Raw genomic sequence first — 17,808 nt, 5'->3', positions numbered from 1 at the left:
CCAAACACTGCCTGATTTTTAACTTCAGAGGAGGATTTTGCCATCCCAAAGTCTTTTTAAGGACGATGACAAAGCTCTCACTAGCTCTGGTTAAAAACTAGTAATTGGATCTATCAGTAGACAGAGTACAGAGTGGTATTTTGTGATATAAAGGTTTTATTGGCATGAGTTTGGGATGATGGTATGAGCCATTCATGGCTTTGCATATCAATGATGCCATCACATATTCACCGAATAAAACATATATCCTCAGTATTGTACATTGTTAGGCTGTTAACCGTGTCAGGATGTAAAAATGCCAACTTCTAATCTCCTCTGAATTATTAGTGACAGAATGGTCTAACGTTTCTAATTTAAATCAGAACCACCTTTTATAGTTTGATATAGATTGCAAAAGCAAAACAACGTGTCAAAAACGACCTCAGTTTCTGATAGCTAATGAATGAATCAAATGATGAGGAAAAAGAGAAGCAAACAATAATTCACTAATTGTGAATGAAATCAATGCACAATCTAATCCATCCCTTGTGTAACTGCACCGATTTCAACCAAGTCACTGGAGGAACCACATCAGGCTAACATTGCTTCATTGCTTAATCCTCCCCATGCAGGCCACCCCATTGATTTCAGTGGGATCGCTCCCAGGAGTAATGTTTAAACGTGAATAAGATGAGCAGGTCTGAATTTAGCCCACATTACTTACAGAGCTTTTAGCTCTTTTCCTAAATACTAAAGACTCAACTCTGCCAATCCTTACTCAAGTAATCCTTGCCCAGGCATGCAATCCCACTGAAGACAATTAGACTACTCATGTGAATCGGGGCCTATTCACATTATAGCTGTGAGATCCTGATAACAGTACAGTTATCCTCACAGCTATGTACAACACAGCTGAAATCTGTAATATAGATGAGACTAAGTCAGGGGTAGTCATTAGGCGGACTGCGGGCCAAATCCAGACCACCAGATGCTTTTTGAATTAACCCCGAAATCTTTTTATTTACTACTTATCATTATTGTTATTGTTTTCTTATTATTTTCTCTGGAGCCTGGACCTTGACTATATCTTGACCAAGAAATTTAGACCTTGACAAAAAAATAATTGACTACCCCTGCCTTAAGGAATAGAGATGAGACACCAGAATTTGCAGTTGTGTTGTAATTGTCTCAGGATAATTATGTTGCAAACAAGCCCACTGACTCAGTTATATTGCATGTGTAATTTGGTCAGTGTCTAAGAATTTGTAAGGTCAGGTCTTAAATAGCTGAGAGGAAAAAAAACCACATTTTAGTTTATCTTTACCTAAGTCCCAAGGTAAATTGTCTAGAAGACTGTGCTATAAGGATTTCGAATCTCATAAGTGGCCATCACGGAAATGAATACGGGGCCTTTGGCGTTTTTAGTGGTGACTGGAAATTTTCCAACAAAATGTTTTTTAAATGGAACATGCGGTTTCTGCAAAAATATTTCCATTTAAAAAAATTAAGCAAAATCTAAATTTTTATTTACCCTTTTGAAAATCAAAATGAAATATTTAATTTTGGTTCATGTCATCTTGGTTTGTTGAACTGAAATGCTTCATTTCAGATCAGCTCTTCAATGATGCACTGCAGTCTCCCCTCTGATTGAACTGCTATGATGGATCATGGGAGTCATAAGACAACAATATATCTGAGAGATGTAGTCTGGCTGGGGACTCCAGCCCATAAAAAAGAATGGGTGCATGAGGCACCCAAACTACAACTCCCATGAGGCACCACGGAAGCTCAGGAGGACACAGATGAATGTTAAAATGAAAGAAAATTTTTTAGATTTGTGAATGTTGAAATGTTTTCTTTGGATCAAATTAGGCCTGTTGATTAATGGCAATTAACTCACACAATTAACTCAAAAAAAGTAATCGCGATTAAAAAAATTAATTGTCATTAATCGCAGTTTTAATCACACTGTTAAACTATAGAATACCGACTGAAATTTATTAAATATTTTGGATGTTTTTCTACATTTTCATATATATTGTATTCTGTGTTGTAACTGAATTCGAAGTGTATGTTATTTTTATTACAAATATTTGCACTGCAAAAATGATAAACAAAAGAAATAGTATTTTTCAATTCACCTCATACAAGTATTGTAGTGCAATCTCTTTATCGTGAAAGTGCAACTTACAAATGTAGCTTTTTTTGTTACATAACTGCACTCAAAAACAAAACAATGTAAAACTTCAGAGCCTACAAGTCTACTCAATCCTACTTCTTGTTCAGCCAATTGCTAAAACAAACAAGTTAGTTTACATTTACAGGAGATAAAGGTTTAAGAATCTGAGCTGCGTTCCAAAATCTGAGAGGGATGAGGTATGGAGCATGCTTTCAGAAGTCTTAGAAAAACAACAAACACTCCAATGCAGAAACTACAGAACCTGAACCACCAAAAAAGAAAATCAACCTTCTGCTGGTGGCATCTGACTCAGATAATGAAAGTGAACATGCGTCGGTCCGCATCATCAGTATGGACGCATGTCCCCTGGAATGGTGGTTGAAGCATGAAGGGACATATGAATCTTTAGTGCATTTGGCACATAAATATCTTGCAACGCTGGCTACAACCGTGCCGCGAGAATGCCTGTTCTCACTTTCAGGTGACATCGTAAACAAGAAGCGGACAGCATTACCTCCTGCAAATGTAAACAAATTTTTTGTCTGAACGATTGGCTGAACAAGAAGTAGGACTGAGTGGACTTGCAGGCTCTAAAATTTTACATTGTTTTATTTTTGAATGCAGGTATTTTTTGTACATAATTCTACATTTGTAAGTTCAACTTTCATGATAAAGAGATTGCACTACAAGACTTGTATTAGGTGAATTGAAAAATACTATTTCTTTTGTTTTTTTACAGTGCAAATATTTGTAATAAAAATAACTATAAAGTGAGCACTGTACACTTTGTATTCTGTGTTGTAATTGAAATCAATATATTTGAAAATGTAGAAAACATCCAACATTTTTAAAATAAATGGTATTCTATTATTAACAGTGCAATTAATCGCACAATTAATCACGATTAATTTTTTTAATTGCTTGACAGCCCTCGATCAAATATGTTGAACTGAAATGTTTTGACCGTTCTGAATCCTAATTTTTTGAACTTTCCATCTCACAAAAAATATTGACATTAACAAATTTTGGTGTATTGTGATTTTCCCTGGGACAGAAATTCTAATATTTGAACAGCTCTAGGAATTTAAAACAAAACAGAAACTGATGATGGATCTTAACATATATGCCCTCCTTCTCTTTAAGCAACCTTTCCTCTGTTCCAGTGAGTCACACAATAAATATATTGCACTCTGGATTTTATAGTCAAAATATTAAACTATCTTTCAGGGATATTTAGAAGAGCTTCAGAAATGCAGAATATGATACAGAATAACTTGGGGAACCTCCAGATTGATGATCCATGAGTACAAACTATAAAGTTTCTCAAATCAGACATGCACAGAGAATCAAAAAGGAGGAAGAGGAAAACAGACGGGAAATGGAGTGAGTGAGAAAGGAGAGAAATTTGACTGACATGTTTTTCTTCTTCTAAAGACTTGTGTTTTCTGGCTATTCATTCCCAGCAAAGTCCTTTCCCATCTGAGGATGACTTGAACTAGCTAGATTTTCTAAAGAGTTCAGCTCCTATTTAGATACCGCAATAAGTAGCTAGATTTTCAAAACAGCTCAGCATTTTTGGTGCTTAGCTCTTATAAAAATCAGGCCATCTGTGTCACAATGGGAGCTGCTGGCTGCTGAGCTATTCTGAAAAATCAGAGCTGAAACCTTGGCTCCATTGAAGCGAATGGGAGTTTGGCCATTGATTTAGATGGAGCCAGGATTTCACCTCTGGCTTTTATTTAGATGCCCAAAGGATTGCTGAGCTCTTGAAAATCTGGCTCAGTGACTATACAGAAAAATCAATTACCACCAATCAAACAGAAGCATCAACAAATAATAACCAACTGCATTTGAAAAGGTCAGATCAGCAATTAAACTGATCTAGAAACCCAGGAAAATAATAAATCTAACTTTACTGTGGAAGCCAAACCCGCAGTTTATTCTCCCACCAACAGGGAAACCCAAATAGAAAAGACTTCACTGGGAAATTAATAACTGGGAGATTTAGAAAAAACAACAAACCCTAGAGAGACCACTCTGCCTAGTCAGACAGACAAATCTCTTCCTCCTCTGTCATCCACTCCTTTTCTCTCTTCCAAGCTAGATCTTAATCCTTTGCTCTTTCGTTCTGATCTCTTTTCCTCTTCTCCTTCACTCTTTCACTTTTCTTCTCCTCCTTTAATCTGCCCTTCCTCCTCACTCACTCCTTTCACTCTCATTGATTTTCTTCTTTCCCTCTCCTCTCCTCCATCTGGGATGACAATCTTGTTGATGTGTGGGTTTGCTGTAAACATTTAGATGGGCACACGGGTCTATGAAACATTTTCTGTAAGGGTGGACATTTCTGTTGCATTTCTCATTCAATAATGTACGGCTTACTTGATGAAGTTTCTGAATAGGAAGGCAGCCAACATGTATGAGATCCTGCCTCAATGAGCATCTCATGAGCAAACTGAAGTTCTTGAGGTCATCTGGCTATCATTGTGCACCAGACAGGAGTGGAAGCTGTACAAGAATAAGAATTGCAGACTTGGGAAGTGTAGTCCAGATTTTTTTTAAAAATGGAAGGGGTGTCTGAGCAACAGGAGGAGGAAGGGAATGGTGTGATCAGTTGTGTGTGGCATATGTACTGAATAAAGTTGGTAGAAAAAAGGAGGGCAGTGTGAAAAAAATCCCCCTTTCCTTTGAAAAAATCAAAATCTGTAATTTTAAAATTTGAAAAATGTCAACCAGTCCTAATGTTGAGCCTGAAGAACAGATCCTCACTGCTCTGCTAGTGGCAGGGTGTAGTGCTGGGAGGGTGTTGGAAGAAGATGGATTGCAGTATCTTGACACCACAGAGCATTCCTAATTGCATGAGAAAGGGCAGCAAGACAAGAATGAGTAAAGATAAGTGACGTAGTGAAGTAATCTATCTACCTCTGGTATTTATGGGGCACAGAACACCAGTTTCTTGAATTATACTAAGAAACATGGGTCCAGATTTTGGTAGCTTTACTCATGGTAGATACTTTAACACTTTTTCATATGTAACTCCATTGGCTTCAGTGGGACTATTATCTGAGTTAGGTAGTCTTCAGCATAAATATGGGGGAATTTGTATTAGAAATTGGACCATAGAGATTACACGGTGTGCTCATAATCCTAAAATCCTGTCTATACTAAAGAGTAATTGATTGTAAGGTCAGAAGGGAACATTATGATCATCTAGTCAAGACAAGCCTGTGAATTTCATCAAGTAATTTCTGCATCAAGACCATAACTTCAATTTGAGCTAGAACATATTTTTAGAAAGACCCTTCAATCTTCATTTAAAGACTTCAAAATACCACATTGGTAGGTAGATTGTTGAAATCTTCTCTTCCACATATGTACCTTTAGACTGTGATCAAACCACCTTTTAACCTGCTCTTTGATTAGTTACATGGATTGATCTTCTTAAGTTTCTCACTCTAAACCAGGTTTTCCAGTCCTCAAATTATTCTTATTGCTCTTTTCTGAATCCTTTCACATTTTCAATATCCTTGGAAGATAGAACAACACTAGATGCAAATATGTTAAAACACTGATTGTCCAAATATGTGTCTCCCAGACATACGCTTAAAAACAAAAAATCTCTAACATGGCTTTATCATGGTTCTCCTTTGGTGTAAAGAACTTGTCTGTGAAGTGCACGGTGTATTGTTGATTCTATATAAGTAATAAATGGAATTTAAAAAATAACAGCCCAGATAGCAAATTTTAACATAGTTGTAGATGATATTACATCTTAGGGCCTGTTTACCCTATAAAAACAGTTATGTTAGAAGACCTGGTTAGATACATTTAAAAAATCATAGTTGTATTAACCATGTCAGGAACAAGTTATGCTGTAAGTTTGCAGAACTGTGTTTATGTCCCCCGAATATGGTCCCAGGTCTCATTAATTTTCCCTCTCAAGGTCCTCTCCCTGCCTCCACAACCCCCACTTTATTTGCTGCTGTTGCATCTCTGACGAACACTTACCATATAAATTGGGATTCTCAATGTCCATACGCTGCTTTTGAGCTTCCAGAAAGACTCGGATGTTGATTCCTTTTGCTACTGAAGCATTACTGATGAATCGAGAAGGGATTTTAGTGCAAATGTCAGGTTCTTCTGTTCCAAACCCCAAATCCAGCAGAATCTCAACTGGATCCTTTTCCCAGAGCTGCAACCATTCAGTGATGCTGTGGATAAAACAAAGACAATTCATATCACTGTCCTGACATTACCCTTCTTTTTGTTTAGCTATTACATGGTTCGCCTTTGCTCAGAAATTCTATTTCCTTCCTCCATCTCACTCTCCCCACACTACTCCATTAGTGGTAGTTATATTCTTACAGTTCAGAGGCACATGATTTTTTCTCCCAGGGATGCATTAGACTGGAAAGATAAGGTGGATCTAGAGTACTCAGAAAGAGGAACATATGTAGAAGTTGATATTCCTACAGATTGAAATCCTCTTTCTATCCTTGATAGAATAGATAAGACACATGCTACAGCAATTCAGCCTTCCTCACATTGCCTTACAAACATGCCTCAATACTCACCTCTGATGTCAATGGAAAGCTTTGTATAAGGTGCCTACTAATCAGTGGAGGGCCATTTTGTTCTCATTGAAGTGAATAAGAGAACTCCCATTAACTTCAATGGGAACAGGATTGGGTGTCATGTATCTTTATTCTTTACACTCCATTTATTGGGTTTTTAATCCTCATATATTTGTCAGTCTCTAAACAGGACTAATCCCTACTGTTTTGGATTGAAAATATCTGGAAACTACTAACCTTTTCGGTGCACTAGGAAGAGAATGGGACGAGTTGAAACTGTTCCATCTTGACATAACAGGAGTTTCTGAAAACTGATGCAGAGATCTACAGGAGTTGGAAAAAGTAACAATGAAGTGTGTTTACTCTTGGGGTCCTTTGGGATGTCATTATGATTTTTTTCCAGAGTAAACATTTGCATTTTGTCTTAGTTTATATTGATACATAATATCAAGGCCGTAGAAGAAGAGCATGTATGATACTATGGCAATACACTTATTCTCAAGAACAGTATGTTACAGTAGGTGTTAGAATGTAGGTGTTAGGTACCAGTAAATGCTAATTATAAAGGTGGCAGAATGTCTCGCTTTTGACAGATGGTGAATCTTTGGGGAACCTTTAGGGAGCACAGTTTCTCTAGCCACCTACTTCTAAAGGATATAATTGCTGTTAACAAAGTTTCAGATAGAATAGGCTCACTAAGTAGCAACAGCAGAAACTACATTTCAAATTACATCTCAGTTCTTTACATCGTTAAGGTTTCTGACTGTATTTGTAACGAATAATCTGGATAATAATGCTTGCTTTTAAGGAGCTATTCATTGTAGAATGAACATTCTGTAATCTGGTAGTCTTTTTCTAAGGCACAAATTTAATGCTTCTGTAATAGATGGACTTTGTTTTACTCACATGTACCTAAGGTGATTAGGGTCATTAATATAGTTATGGATGAAAAGTTGGTCCATTCTCTATCCTTCCAAGCTGCCCCACAAGATACAGCTTAAACAAGATTTAAATTTTGCTTATGTCTTGTACTAACGTACTAATGTTAAAAAAACCAAAACAACTACACCTCTACCCCGATATAACGCTGTCCTCAGGAGCAAAAAATCTTACCGTGTTATAGGTGAAACTGCGTTATATCGAACTTGCTTTGATCCGCCTTAGTGCGCAGCCCCTCCCCCTCCCAGAGCACTGCTTTACCACGTTATATGCGAATTCGTGTTATATTGGGTCGCGTTATATTGGGGTAGAGGTGTATCTACAGAAAAAAACTTTGTGGTTTCTTTGAAAATATTAAATATAAAATTCCTTCCTTTATATCTAATATAGCCATGCATTGTCTGAAACCTACCTCATATAGCTTTGCACAGTCATTTGCACCATTCCTGGGTTAGCCAAGGAAACTGCAAATAAGAAAATACATTTATATTTGTACTCCTAATGCCTCTCAGGACAGAAATGTTGTCAAACTAGAACAAACGTAAGATTTATTTTATTGTATGACCATGTTATTTTAGCAAAAGCAGCAAATATGTGAAAACTTTAACTTCATTGTCACACAGATGTGACATAGGACCCCGCAGAGCATGTTAGCCACTGATGATCAACCTACCTAAGCACTGAATTGGGTTCAGTGGTAAGAAAAATAGATAACATAAGAACGGCCATACTGGATCAGACTGAACGTCCATCTAGCCCAGGATACTGTCTTCCAGCAGTGGCCAATGCCAGGTGCTTCAGAGGGAATGAACAGAACAGGTAATCACCAAGTGATCCATCCCCTGTTGCCCATTCCCAACTTCTGGCAAACAGAGGCTAGGGACACCATCCCTGCCCATGCTGGCTAATAGTCATTGATGGACCTATTCTCCATGAACTTATCTAGTTCTTTTTTGAACCTTGTTATAGTCTTAGCCTTCACAACATCCTCTGGCAAAGAATTCCACAGGTTGACTGTTGAGATGTTTTTGGATGTGGTGCACCATTAACAGTATATACCAAACTCCTATATTTATGTGGAACAATTCTTAAATGAGTTTCCTTTTTTGTTGTAAAGATTCTGATCCCCAAGCTTTGTTGAAGTTTTGATTTTCACCTGAATCAGGAGGGCTAAATTTTCATAGGGACAAGAGTATCCACACAGGGGGTTATACTAGCATAACTATATCTATTTAAATTCACACTTTATCTTATACTGGTATAACTTTCCAGTGTAGACAATCTCGTAACATCAGATCCAATGCCCAGTGAAGTCAATGGAAGTCTTTCCATTGACTCCACTAGGTCTTGGATCAAATCTGTAATGTGTTTGGGGAGGAGCTAAAACAGTCACAGAGCAGCTGAAATAGTTTTTGTTAGAGAAATAGTCTGGCTATGAACTGGAAGTATTGAACACTGGTTACTGGAGTTCCAGGGTGCTACAGTTAGAAGTTATAAGCTACACTTTGTTTATACCATCTAATAACCTTGCTCACTAGTGTAAATAAGTGAGATTAGGATACAGTGTGCTGTGTCAGTATAACTCATTGCTCCTCCCAACAATGAAATAACACACTCATGGATTCAAAATCTTCCTTGCTGCTTGGAAGTTGGGGCAGAATATTTTCCTGTGGTTAACAATAGATGCCGTTCTGTGGCACATGCCAATATCTTTTTACCTCTTTTCTCGAGATTTAAATATTTGCTTTCTATTAACAAAGCTTTGTCTACAAAGAAAGGAAAAAGCATCTTCATGTTCTCTACTGGATTACTTTCCTGCTCATAAATCCTAACACAAATTCTTGTGGTTTACTCGCTGCAAAGATAACCAATAAAATTATGAACAAAAAGGATATTGGCATTCTGTAATTGCTATGGCAACATAAACCAGAACCTCTAATAGAAAACTGTGCTCCATTTGCACAAGAATCTGCTACTTGTCTCATGACACAACGTATACTCTTTTCCGGTTTCATGCAATCAAAAGCTGGAGATGCACTATAAAAATGTTGGGTGCCTGTCAAAGGCAAAAGAAAAAAAATGTTGGAAGTTATTAGAATTCTTCCTTGATAGGGCTTGCCAATTTTTCCTTCCAAAAGAACTTGATGCCCTGCCAACAGAAATTTAACATTATAGTAAACTCCTCAATAGTGTGTGTTACTGGGATTGAAACAAACACATGCACCACCAATGTAAAAATACAGCACTGTGGAAGCTGCTGCTGCGGGTTAATTTGAAATGGTTGTAGCTTTCAGTGTTTTGAGTAGCCATGGAACATAACTAGTCTGTCAGCAATAGGCTTAGACACAACATAGAACCATTTATCTTTGCATCTGAGGGTACCTGCTGAGTAGACTTTCATCCATAGGTGAGCTCTCCACTTCCCTTTCCTTCTTGAGCCTTAATCAGAAGATCCCCAAACCAGCAGAGTGGGATTGTAAGGGGATATATAGAAAGAAAACCTACAAATTCTCAAACTAAGAGGCCATAAGGTAGTGTGATGGTACAGTAGGTACGCTTTCTGATCTCTAAAAATGCATGTATTCTAGACTCTGAAAACATTTCATCTGATTACTGAGCTGGAATATACTTTTGGGAAAATAATGCCCTTTAGAAATCAGTCAGAAAAAGTTTATGACAACAACACAAAACAAAAAGGTTTTTCTAAGCCAACAACAGTGCTAATTGGTGCTGTGTTCACAGGCAAAGATGTACTTACATATGTGCAGTAAAGAATACATTTTGCAGGGTTAAATGTAGTATCTAATACTTGAAAGGGACTAGGACACTTTAGCAGCACAGAAGATGCTGGATATTTAGAGACGATAAGAGGAAATTTCATTTTGAAGTTCTATACCTCTTAGGCCTGGTCTACACTATGACTTTAATTCGGATTTAGCAGCGTTAAATCAAATTAACCCTGCACCCGTCCACACAACGAAGCCATTTATTTTGAAATAAAGGGCTCTTAAAATCGATTTCTGTACTCCACCCCGACGAGCGGAGTAGCGCCAAAATCGATATTGTCATTTCGAATTAGGGTTAGTGTGGCCGCAATTCGATGGTATTGGCCTCCGGGAGCTATCCCACAGTGCACCATTGTGACCGCTCTGGACAGCAATCTGAACTCGGATGCACTGGCCAGGTAGATAGGAAAAGCCCAGCGAACATTTGAATTTTATTTCCTGTTTGCCCAGCGTGGAGAGCACAGGTGACCACAGAGAGCTCATCAGCACAGGTAACCATGTAGGCCGATAATCGAAAAAGAGCACCAGCATGGACAGTATGGGAGGTACTGGATCTGATCGCTATATGGGGAGAGGATTCAGTGCTAGCAGAACTTTGTTCGAAAAGACGAATGCCAAAACTTTTGAAAAAATCTCCAAAGGCATGATGGAGAGAGGCCACAATAGGGACTCAGATCAGTGCTACGTGAAAGTCAAGGAGCTCAGACAAGCCTATCAAAAAACAAAGGAGGCAAACGGTCACTCCAGGTCAGAGCCGCGGACATGCCGCTTCTACGCCGAGCTGCATGCAGTTCTAGGGGGGGCCGCAGGCGGGGATAATCTCATCAGCTACACCTGAGGATTCTGCGGACGGGGAAGAGGAGGAGGAGGAGGAGGAGGACGAGCTTGCGGAGAGCACCCAGCACTCCGTTCTCCCCAACAGCCAGGATCTTTTTCTCAGCCTGACTGAAGTACCCTCCCAACCCTCCCAAGCCAGTATCCAAGACCATGATCCCTTGGAAGGGATCTCAGGTGAGTTTACCTTTTAAAATATAAAACTTGTTTTAAAAGCAAGCGTTTTTTAATGATTACTTTGCCCTGAGGACTTGGGATGCATTCGCGGCCAGTACAGCTACTGGAAAAGTCTGTTAACATGTCTGGGGATGGAGCGGAAATCCTCCAGGGACATCTCCATGAAGCTATCCTGGAGGTACTCCAAAAGCCTTGCCACAAGGTTTCTGGGCAGTGCAGCCTTTTTCCGTCCTCCATGGTAGGACAATTGACCATGCCATGCTTGCAGCAAGTAATCTGGTATCATTGCATGACAAAACCTGGCAGCGTATGGTCCCGGTATTTGCTGGCATTCAAGCAACATCCATTCTTTATCTCGCTGTGTAATCCTCAGGAGAGTGATATCGCTCATGGTAACCTGGTTGAAATACGGGAATTTAATTAAGGGGACAGAGGTGGCCGTTCCTACTGGGCTGTTTGCCTGTGGCTGAAAAGAAATCCTTCCCTGCAGTTAGCCAAGCACAGGGTGGGGGGGGAATTGGCCCAGAGCTTTTCGCATTTGGCTAGCAGGGATCTTCCCTGATACCAGCCATGCGGTGGGGGGAGCGGTAAAGCGATCATCCCAGAGAATTCATGGCGGGGTGAGGGGTGTTAGTTTGGTTCCTGCAGGGATCTTCCCTGATACCAGCCATGCGGTGGGGGGAGGGATAAAGCGATCATCCAGAGAATTGGATGGGGGGGGGGTTAGTTTGTTTTCTGCTGCTGAAGGTTAACAGGAAAACCGCAGCAGTCAATGGGCTTTGCTTGGTATGTGGGAAAGGAGGGCGCAGAAGCCGAAAGACAATGGCTTACCATGGCCGCATGCAAGTCGAATTCTGTTGCCCGGACCTGCGTCTGTGATCTCTAGCAGCAAAGCCACAGGCACTCAATATTAAGAGGCAAAATGCGACCTTGCACAGAAACCACATGTGCTATGTAATGTGAATAGTGTTGGTCACCGTGAAAGAGTATAAGCATTGTTCTGCAAAATATCTTTTTAAAAAATTCTCTCCTTTTTTCCCTCCCTCCAGCAGCTGCAAATTTTTCAAGCCTCCCTCCTCCGTCCCGAAGGCTATCTCAGATAAGGCGTCGAAAAAAGAGGACTCGAGACGAGATGTTCGCAGAAATCATGGAATCCACCCGCAGTGAAAGAGCTCATCTGAATGAGTGGAAGGACACAGTTTCAAAGTATAGGAAAGAAGCCAGTGAACATGAGGACAGGAGGGACCAACGTGAGGACATGAGGGACCAACGTAAGGACAGAAGGGACCAACGTGAGGAGAGGAGCGATGCTCGAGATGAGAGGTGGTGGCAGGAAGATCAGAGGAGGCAGGATGCAATGCTGGGGCTGCTGCGTGAGCAAACAGACATGCTCCGGCGTCTGGTGGAGCTTCAGGAACGGCAGCAGGATAACAGAGTGCCGCTACAGCCCCTGTATAACCCCTTCCCCCCTCACCATGTTGCATAGCCTCCTCACCCAGACATGTAAGAACACAGGGGGGGGGCTCCATACACCCTCCCATTCCACCCCAGTGGACAGCCCAAGCAAAAGGCTGTCATTTTTTTAACCGTTTTTTTAGTGGCCTTTTCCTTCCCTCCGATCCTCCTCCCAAACCCCACCCGGGTTCTCTCCCTCTTTTTATAATCAATTAATAAAGAATAAATGATTTTTAAATGATAGTGACTTTATTTCCTTTGAAAGCAAGCTGGGGGAAGGGGGAGGGTGGGTCCCTTACAGAGAATGAGTCAATAAAGGGGGCGGGTTTTCATCAAGGAGATACAAACAGAAATTTCACACTGTAGCCTGGCCAGTCATGAAACTGGTTTTCAAAGCTTCTCTGATGCACAGCGCTTCCTGGTGTGCTCTTCAATCGCCCTGGTGTCTGGCTGCACGTAATCAGCAGCCAGGCAATTTGCCTCAGCCTCCCACCCCGCCATGAAGGTCTCCCCCTTACTTTCACAGAGATTGTGGAGCACACAGCAAGCAGAAATAACAATGGGGATATTGGTTTGGCTGAGGTCTGAGCAAGTCAGTAACGACCTTTTAAACAGCCAAATGCACATTCTACCACCATTCTGCACTTGCTCAGCCTGTAGTTGAACAGCTCCTGACTCCTGTCCAGGCTGCCTGTGTATGGCTTCATGAGCCATGGCATTAAGGGGTAGGCTGGTCCCCAAGAATAACTATTGGCATTTCAACATCCCCAACGGTTATTTTCTGGTCCGGGAAGTAAGTCCCTTGCTGCAGTCATTTAAACAGAGTAGTGTTCCTGAAGACGCGAGCACCATGAACCCTTCCTGGCCAATCCACGTTGATGTTGGTGAAACATCCCTTGTGATCCACCAGTGCTTGCAGCACCATTGAAAAGTACCCCTTGCGGTTTCTGTACTGGGTACCCTGGTGCTCCAGTGCCAAGATAGGGATATGAGTTCCATCTATCGCCCCACCACAGTTAGGGAATCCCATTGCAGCAAAGCCATCCACTATGACCTGCACATTTCCCAGAGTCACTACCTTTCATAGCTGCACCTCACGCTTTGGCTACTTGCATCACAACAGCCCCCACAGCAGATTTGCCCACTCCAAATTGATTCCCGACTGACCGGTAGCTGTCTTGCGTTGCAAGCTTCCACAGGGCTATCGCCACTTGCTTCTCAACTGTGAGGGCTGCTCTCATCTTGGTATTCTGGCGTTTCAGGGCAGGGGACAGCAAGTCACAAAGTTCCATGAAAGTGCCCTTACGCATGCGAAAGTTTCGCAGCCACTGGGAATCATCCCACACCTGCAACACTATGCGGTCCCACCAGTCTGTGCTTGTTTCCCGGGCCCAGAATCGGCATTCCATGGATAGAACCTGACCCATTAACAACATGATCTCCAAAGCACCGGGGCCCGCAGTTTGAGAGAATTCTGTGTCCATGTCCATGTCCATGTCCTCATCACGCTTGTCGCTGCGCTGCCGTCACCGCCGCCTCCTCGCCTCGTTTTTCTGGTCCTGGCTCAGCATAAACTGCATGAGAACGCGCGAGGTGTTTACAATGTTCATGACTGCTGTCTTGAGCTGAGCGGGCTCCATGCTTGCCGTGGTATGGCGTCTGCAGTGTTCAACCAGGAAAAAAGGCGCAAAATGGTTGTCTGCTGTTGCTTTCATGGAGGGAGGGGTGACGCTGTACCCAGAACCACCTGCGACAATGTTTTTTGCCCCATCAGGCACTGGGATCTCAACCCAGAATTCCAATGGGCAGGGGAGACTGCGGGAACTATGGGATAGCTACCCACAGTGCAACGCTCCGGAAATCGATGCTAGCCCTGGTACATGGACGCACACCGCCGAATTAATGTGCTTAGTGTGGCCGCATACATTCGACTTTATACAATCTGTTTCCAAAATTCGAATTATATAAATTCGGATTAATCCCGTAGTGTAGACATACCCTTAATTTTGAGCAAATAGGAAGTTGAGAATACCATGTTAGAATCTGAGCAGCATTATTAAGCAGTTATTTGGATCCACATCAGGTACTCAAGATTTGAAAGCTTTGGTGGACTTACATATCTGAAAGGGAACAAGGGGTTGGATTTTTTGGCTCCCCTTCATGTTCCCCCGTCACTGACATAACCCAGAGATCTATTACCCTCAGTTAACAAGTACATTAGGAGAGATGTTACAATCAAAGCAAGAATTAAAGCAGATCAAATAAAAAACCACAAAAACTCGGTGGGCCAGATCATCCACTGGTAAAAATCTGCATAGGTATCTCCATTGACTTGAGTGGAGATACACAAGTTTACATCCATCGAGGATCTGGAAATTAAAGAGGTCTCTGCTGAGTACTAGTTTGGGAGTCTTCTGATTGAGACTCCAGAGGGAGAAGGAACAGAGAGTTTACCTATGGATGAAAGGCTCTACACAGCAGATGCAAAGACAAATGGAGAGCTGTGCCTTTTAGTATTATACAAATGAACAATTCTTCAGAGGAACAAGACAAATGGTGAAACGTTTACTGATTATTTATTAATCATGGATGTGCTATCTGATGTAGAATATCTACCATTACTGACTAAAGTTAACCCTTTGCCCAGAGAGGCAGATGTCCCAGATTTTTTATTGTTTTACCTGCTTTTTCTCTGTCTTGTTGTAAATCTTCACTTGTAGATAAACTGTAAATAAAAGATGTGTTTTTTAAAAAGAAGGAATTTAATCGCCATAAAAAGCATGATACTCAGCTGCTCCTTCATTAAATAGATATGGTAGGGGGATGCAGTTTCATAGAAAAGTACAGCACTAGGCATTCAATGTATATTAGAGCTGCCATGTATGTATGGTGGTGAGGAAAATGCTCCCTTTGCCCAACTTAATTTCCACCTGTACATGCCCCCTCCCCCGCTCCCCAACATTCAGAGACCTTAATTAAGCACTAAGGGTCCAATCTTGCAGTCCTTGCTACAGACAAAGCCTCTAGCTGTCTGGCCCTGAAAATTTTGCCTAAGTAAAGCTTGCAGTTTATGGCCATAAATCTATCAAGGACTAAAATTATTTCTTCCCCTGTGCACATGGACTAGTGAGTGAAGAGGTTGAACAAAGCCTTACCCTTTTTAGTGCACCCACACCGGAGGCAGCCCTAATCTAGTTCCCACTAGATCCAATATGTATGGTGGGGTGGTCACTAGCTTGCAATACTGTACTAAATGACCAAGTGGGGCATGGCTAGGTGGGACAGGCTGGGTGGCACAGGCCATGGTAATGGTCCTGCCCACGCTACGCCTAGAAGGTGCTGGCATGCTTCTTACATCCTTTTATATTCATCACCAGGTCTCCAGACACTGTTCCTAAGGCTGTGCCATTCCTTCTCCCTGGTGCAATTCTGCCTAAGAAGAGGCAGAATGTAGTTCTAGCTACTGAAATACCGTATCCACAGTGCTATAGGCTACACCTGAGTAAAATTCAGAATTTATGTCCCATGGGAAATTCCAATATTTGTTTTCATCACAAATTGGATAAAACAGCAAAACCTTATGGAACAAAACATTCTGAAAAATGTTGATTTGGAAATGTTGAAACATTTCACTTTGCCATTTTCTGTAGAAACAAAACATTTCAACATTCCTGAAACTGAAGTCTGATGCCTCTATTCTTTTCTATAAACCAAACTCCCTCAGCAGAGAACATCTCCCATGATCCACCTTAATCACATGACTCCCATGATGCATCACACAGTTTGGTCAGAGGGTTATCCATATTGCATTATTGAAGGTGTAGCCCCCCTAAACCATATGAGAGAATGGGAAAGTGCACTACAACTCCCATGAGGCAATGCACCATAATAGGGAAACATAGTTTAATGTTGAATTGATTCAAAACAAAACATTTTGAACACACCTAAAAATCAGATATTTAGTTTTGATTTTTCTAATGGAAAATTAAAATTTTTCAGCAAAATTTCAATTTTCCTGCAGAAAATTTCAATTTTTCAGAAACTGCATTGTCTGTCAGAAAATCATCCCAATGGAAAATTCCTGGCCAGCTCTACTGTTGCTATCAGTAAGTGCACAGGCATAATTCGAGGATGCAGGAAATACTTATTCAATAACATGACCAAAACTTACAAGAACCCAGAATCCAGCCAGTGGCGAATATTTTCTTCTTTACAATCTTCTAAAAATAACAATAAAAAAAAGATATAGGATCATTGGCTACAGTTGCTGATTGGTTTATAGCCCTTTACCACATGACTGAACTGCTTCATTTCCCAGTGCCATTAATCCCAGAATTTGCAAAAGCTATGCAGGGAAAGACTGGCAGTAATTTCATTTCAATAACTTGAGTTCTTTCTAAATGAAGTTCCATTGTACTAGGCACTATACAAAAACATAGTAAGAGACAGTCCCTGCCCCAAAAATGGTACAATCTAAATGGAGAAAATGAATAAAAGGTAGGAGAAAGGAAGGATTATTATCCCTATTTTACATATGGGGAAACTGAGGCACAGAGAGACAATTATTTAATTGCTAAAAATGCTACAATGAAAATCTGATATGTATTAATGCTTTTTTTGTTTTTTGCTTCTTGATGTTCAGATAAATCATCAGTTTAAAAAATAGCCTAGCTGTCACCACTGAGTCTTTAATTAATTAGGGGATTAGGATTAAAGTTCATTGGAAGAGTATTCCCTGGAAGTTTGTGCGCTGTCAAATGTTAGACACTGCATTCACCAAAATATAAATAAGAGATGGTCAGAAAAATACAACAAAAATAAAATTTTAACAAAACCAGAAATTGGGGTGTGGATTTTTCACTCCCTAAGAAACATAGTTATATTGACC

The 17,808-nt window shown here is 40.7% G+C and overlaps 1 protein-coding gene across 6 annotated transcripts in view; it reads right to left on the bottom strand.

Moving 5' to 3' along the window:
- Positions 1-17,808, bottom strand: part of ITPRID1 (ITPR interacting domain containing 1) — a 79,801-nt gene that overhangs the window by 47,494 nt on the left and 14,499 nt on the right. For all 6 annotated transcript variants that reach the window (XM_065583728.1, XM_065583729.1, XM_065583727.1 and 3 more), the window contains 5 exons: positions 17,092-17,140; positions 15,602-15,645; positions 8,081-8,132; positions 6,967-7,053; positions 6,164-6,366 (listed from right to left, as the gene is read on the bottom strand). In XM_065583728.1, the coding sequence (XP_065439800.1) occupies positions 6,164-6,366; positions 6,967-7,053; positions 8,081-8,132; positions 15,602-15,645; positions 17,092-17,140 (435 nt within the window). The remainder of the gene's footprint in view (positions 1-6,163; positions 6,367-6,966; positions 7,054-8,080; positions 8,133-15,601; positions 15,646-17,091; positions 17,141-17,808) is intronic.

The sequence above is a fragment of the Chrysemys picta genome, chromosome 2, assembly GCF_011386835.1.
Source record: "Chrysemys picta bellii isolate R12L10 chromosome 2, ASM1138683v2, whole genome shotgun sequence".
Taxonomy (NCBI): domain Eukaryota; kingdom Metazoa; phylum Chordata; order Testudines; family Emydidae; genus Chrysemys; species Chrysemys picta.
Note: the sequence above shows the minus strand (reverse complement) of the source record. Positions and strands in the feature narration are given on the sequence as shown.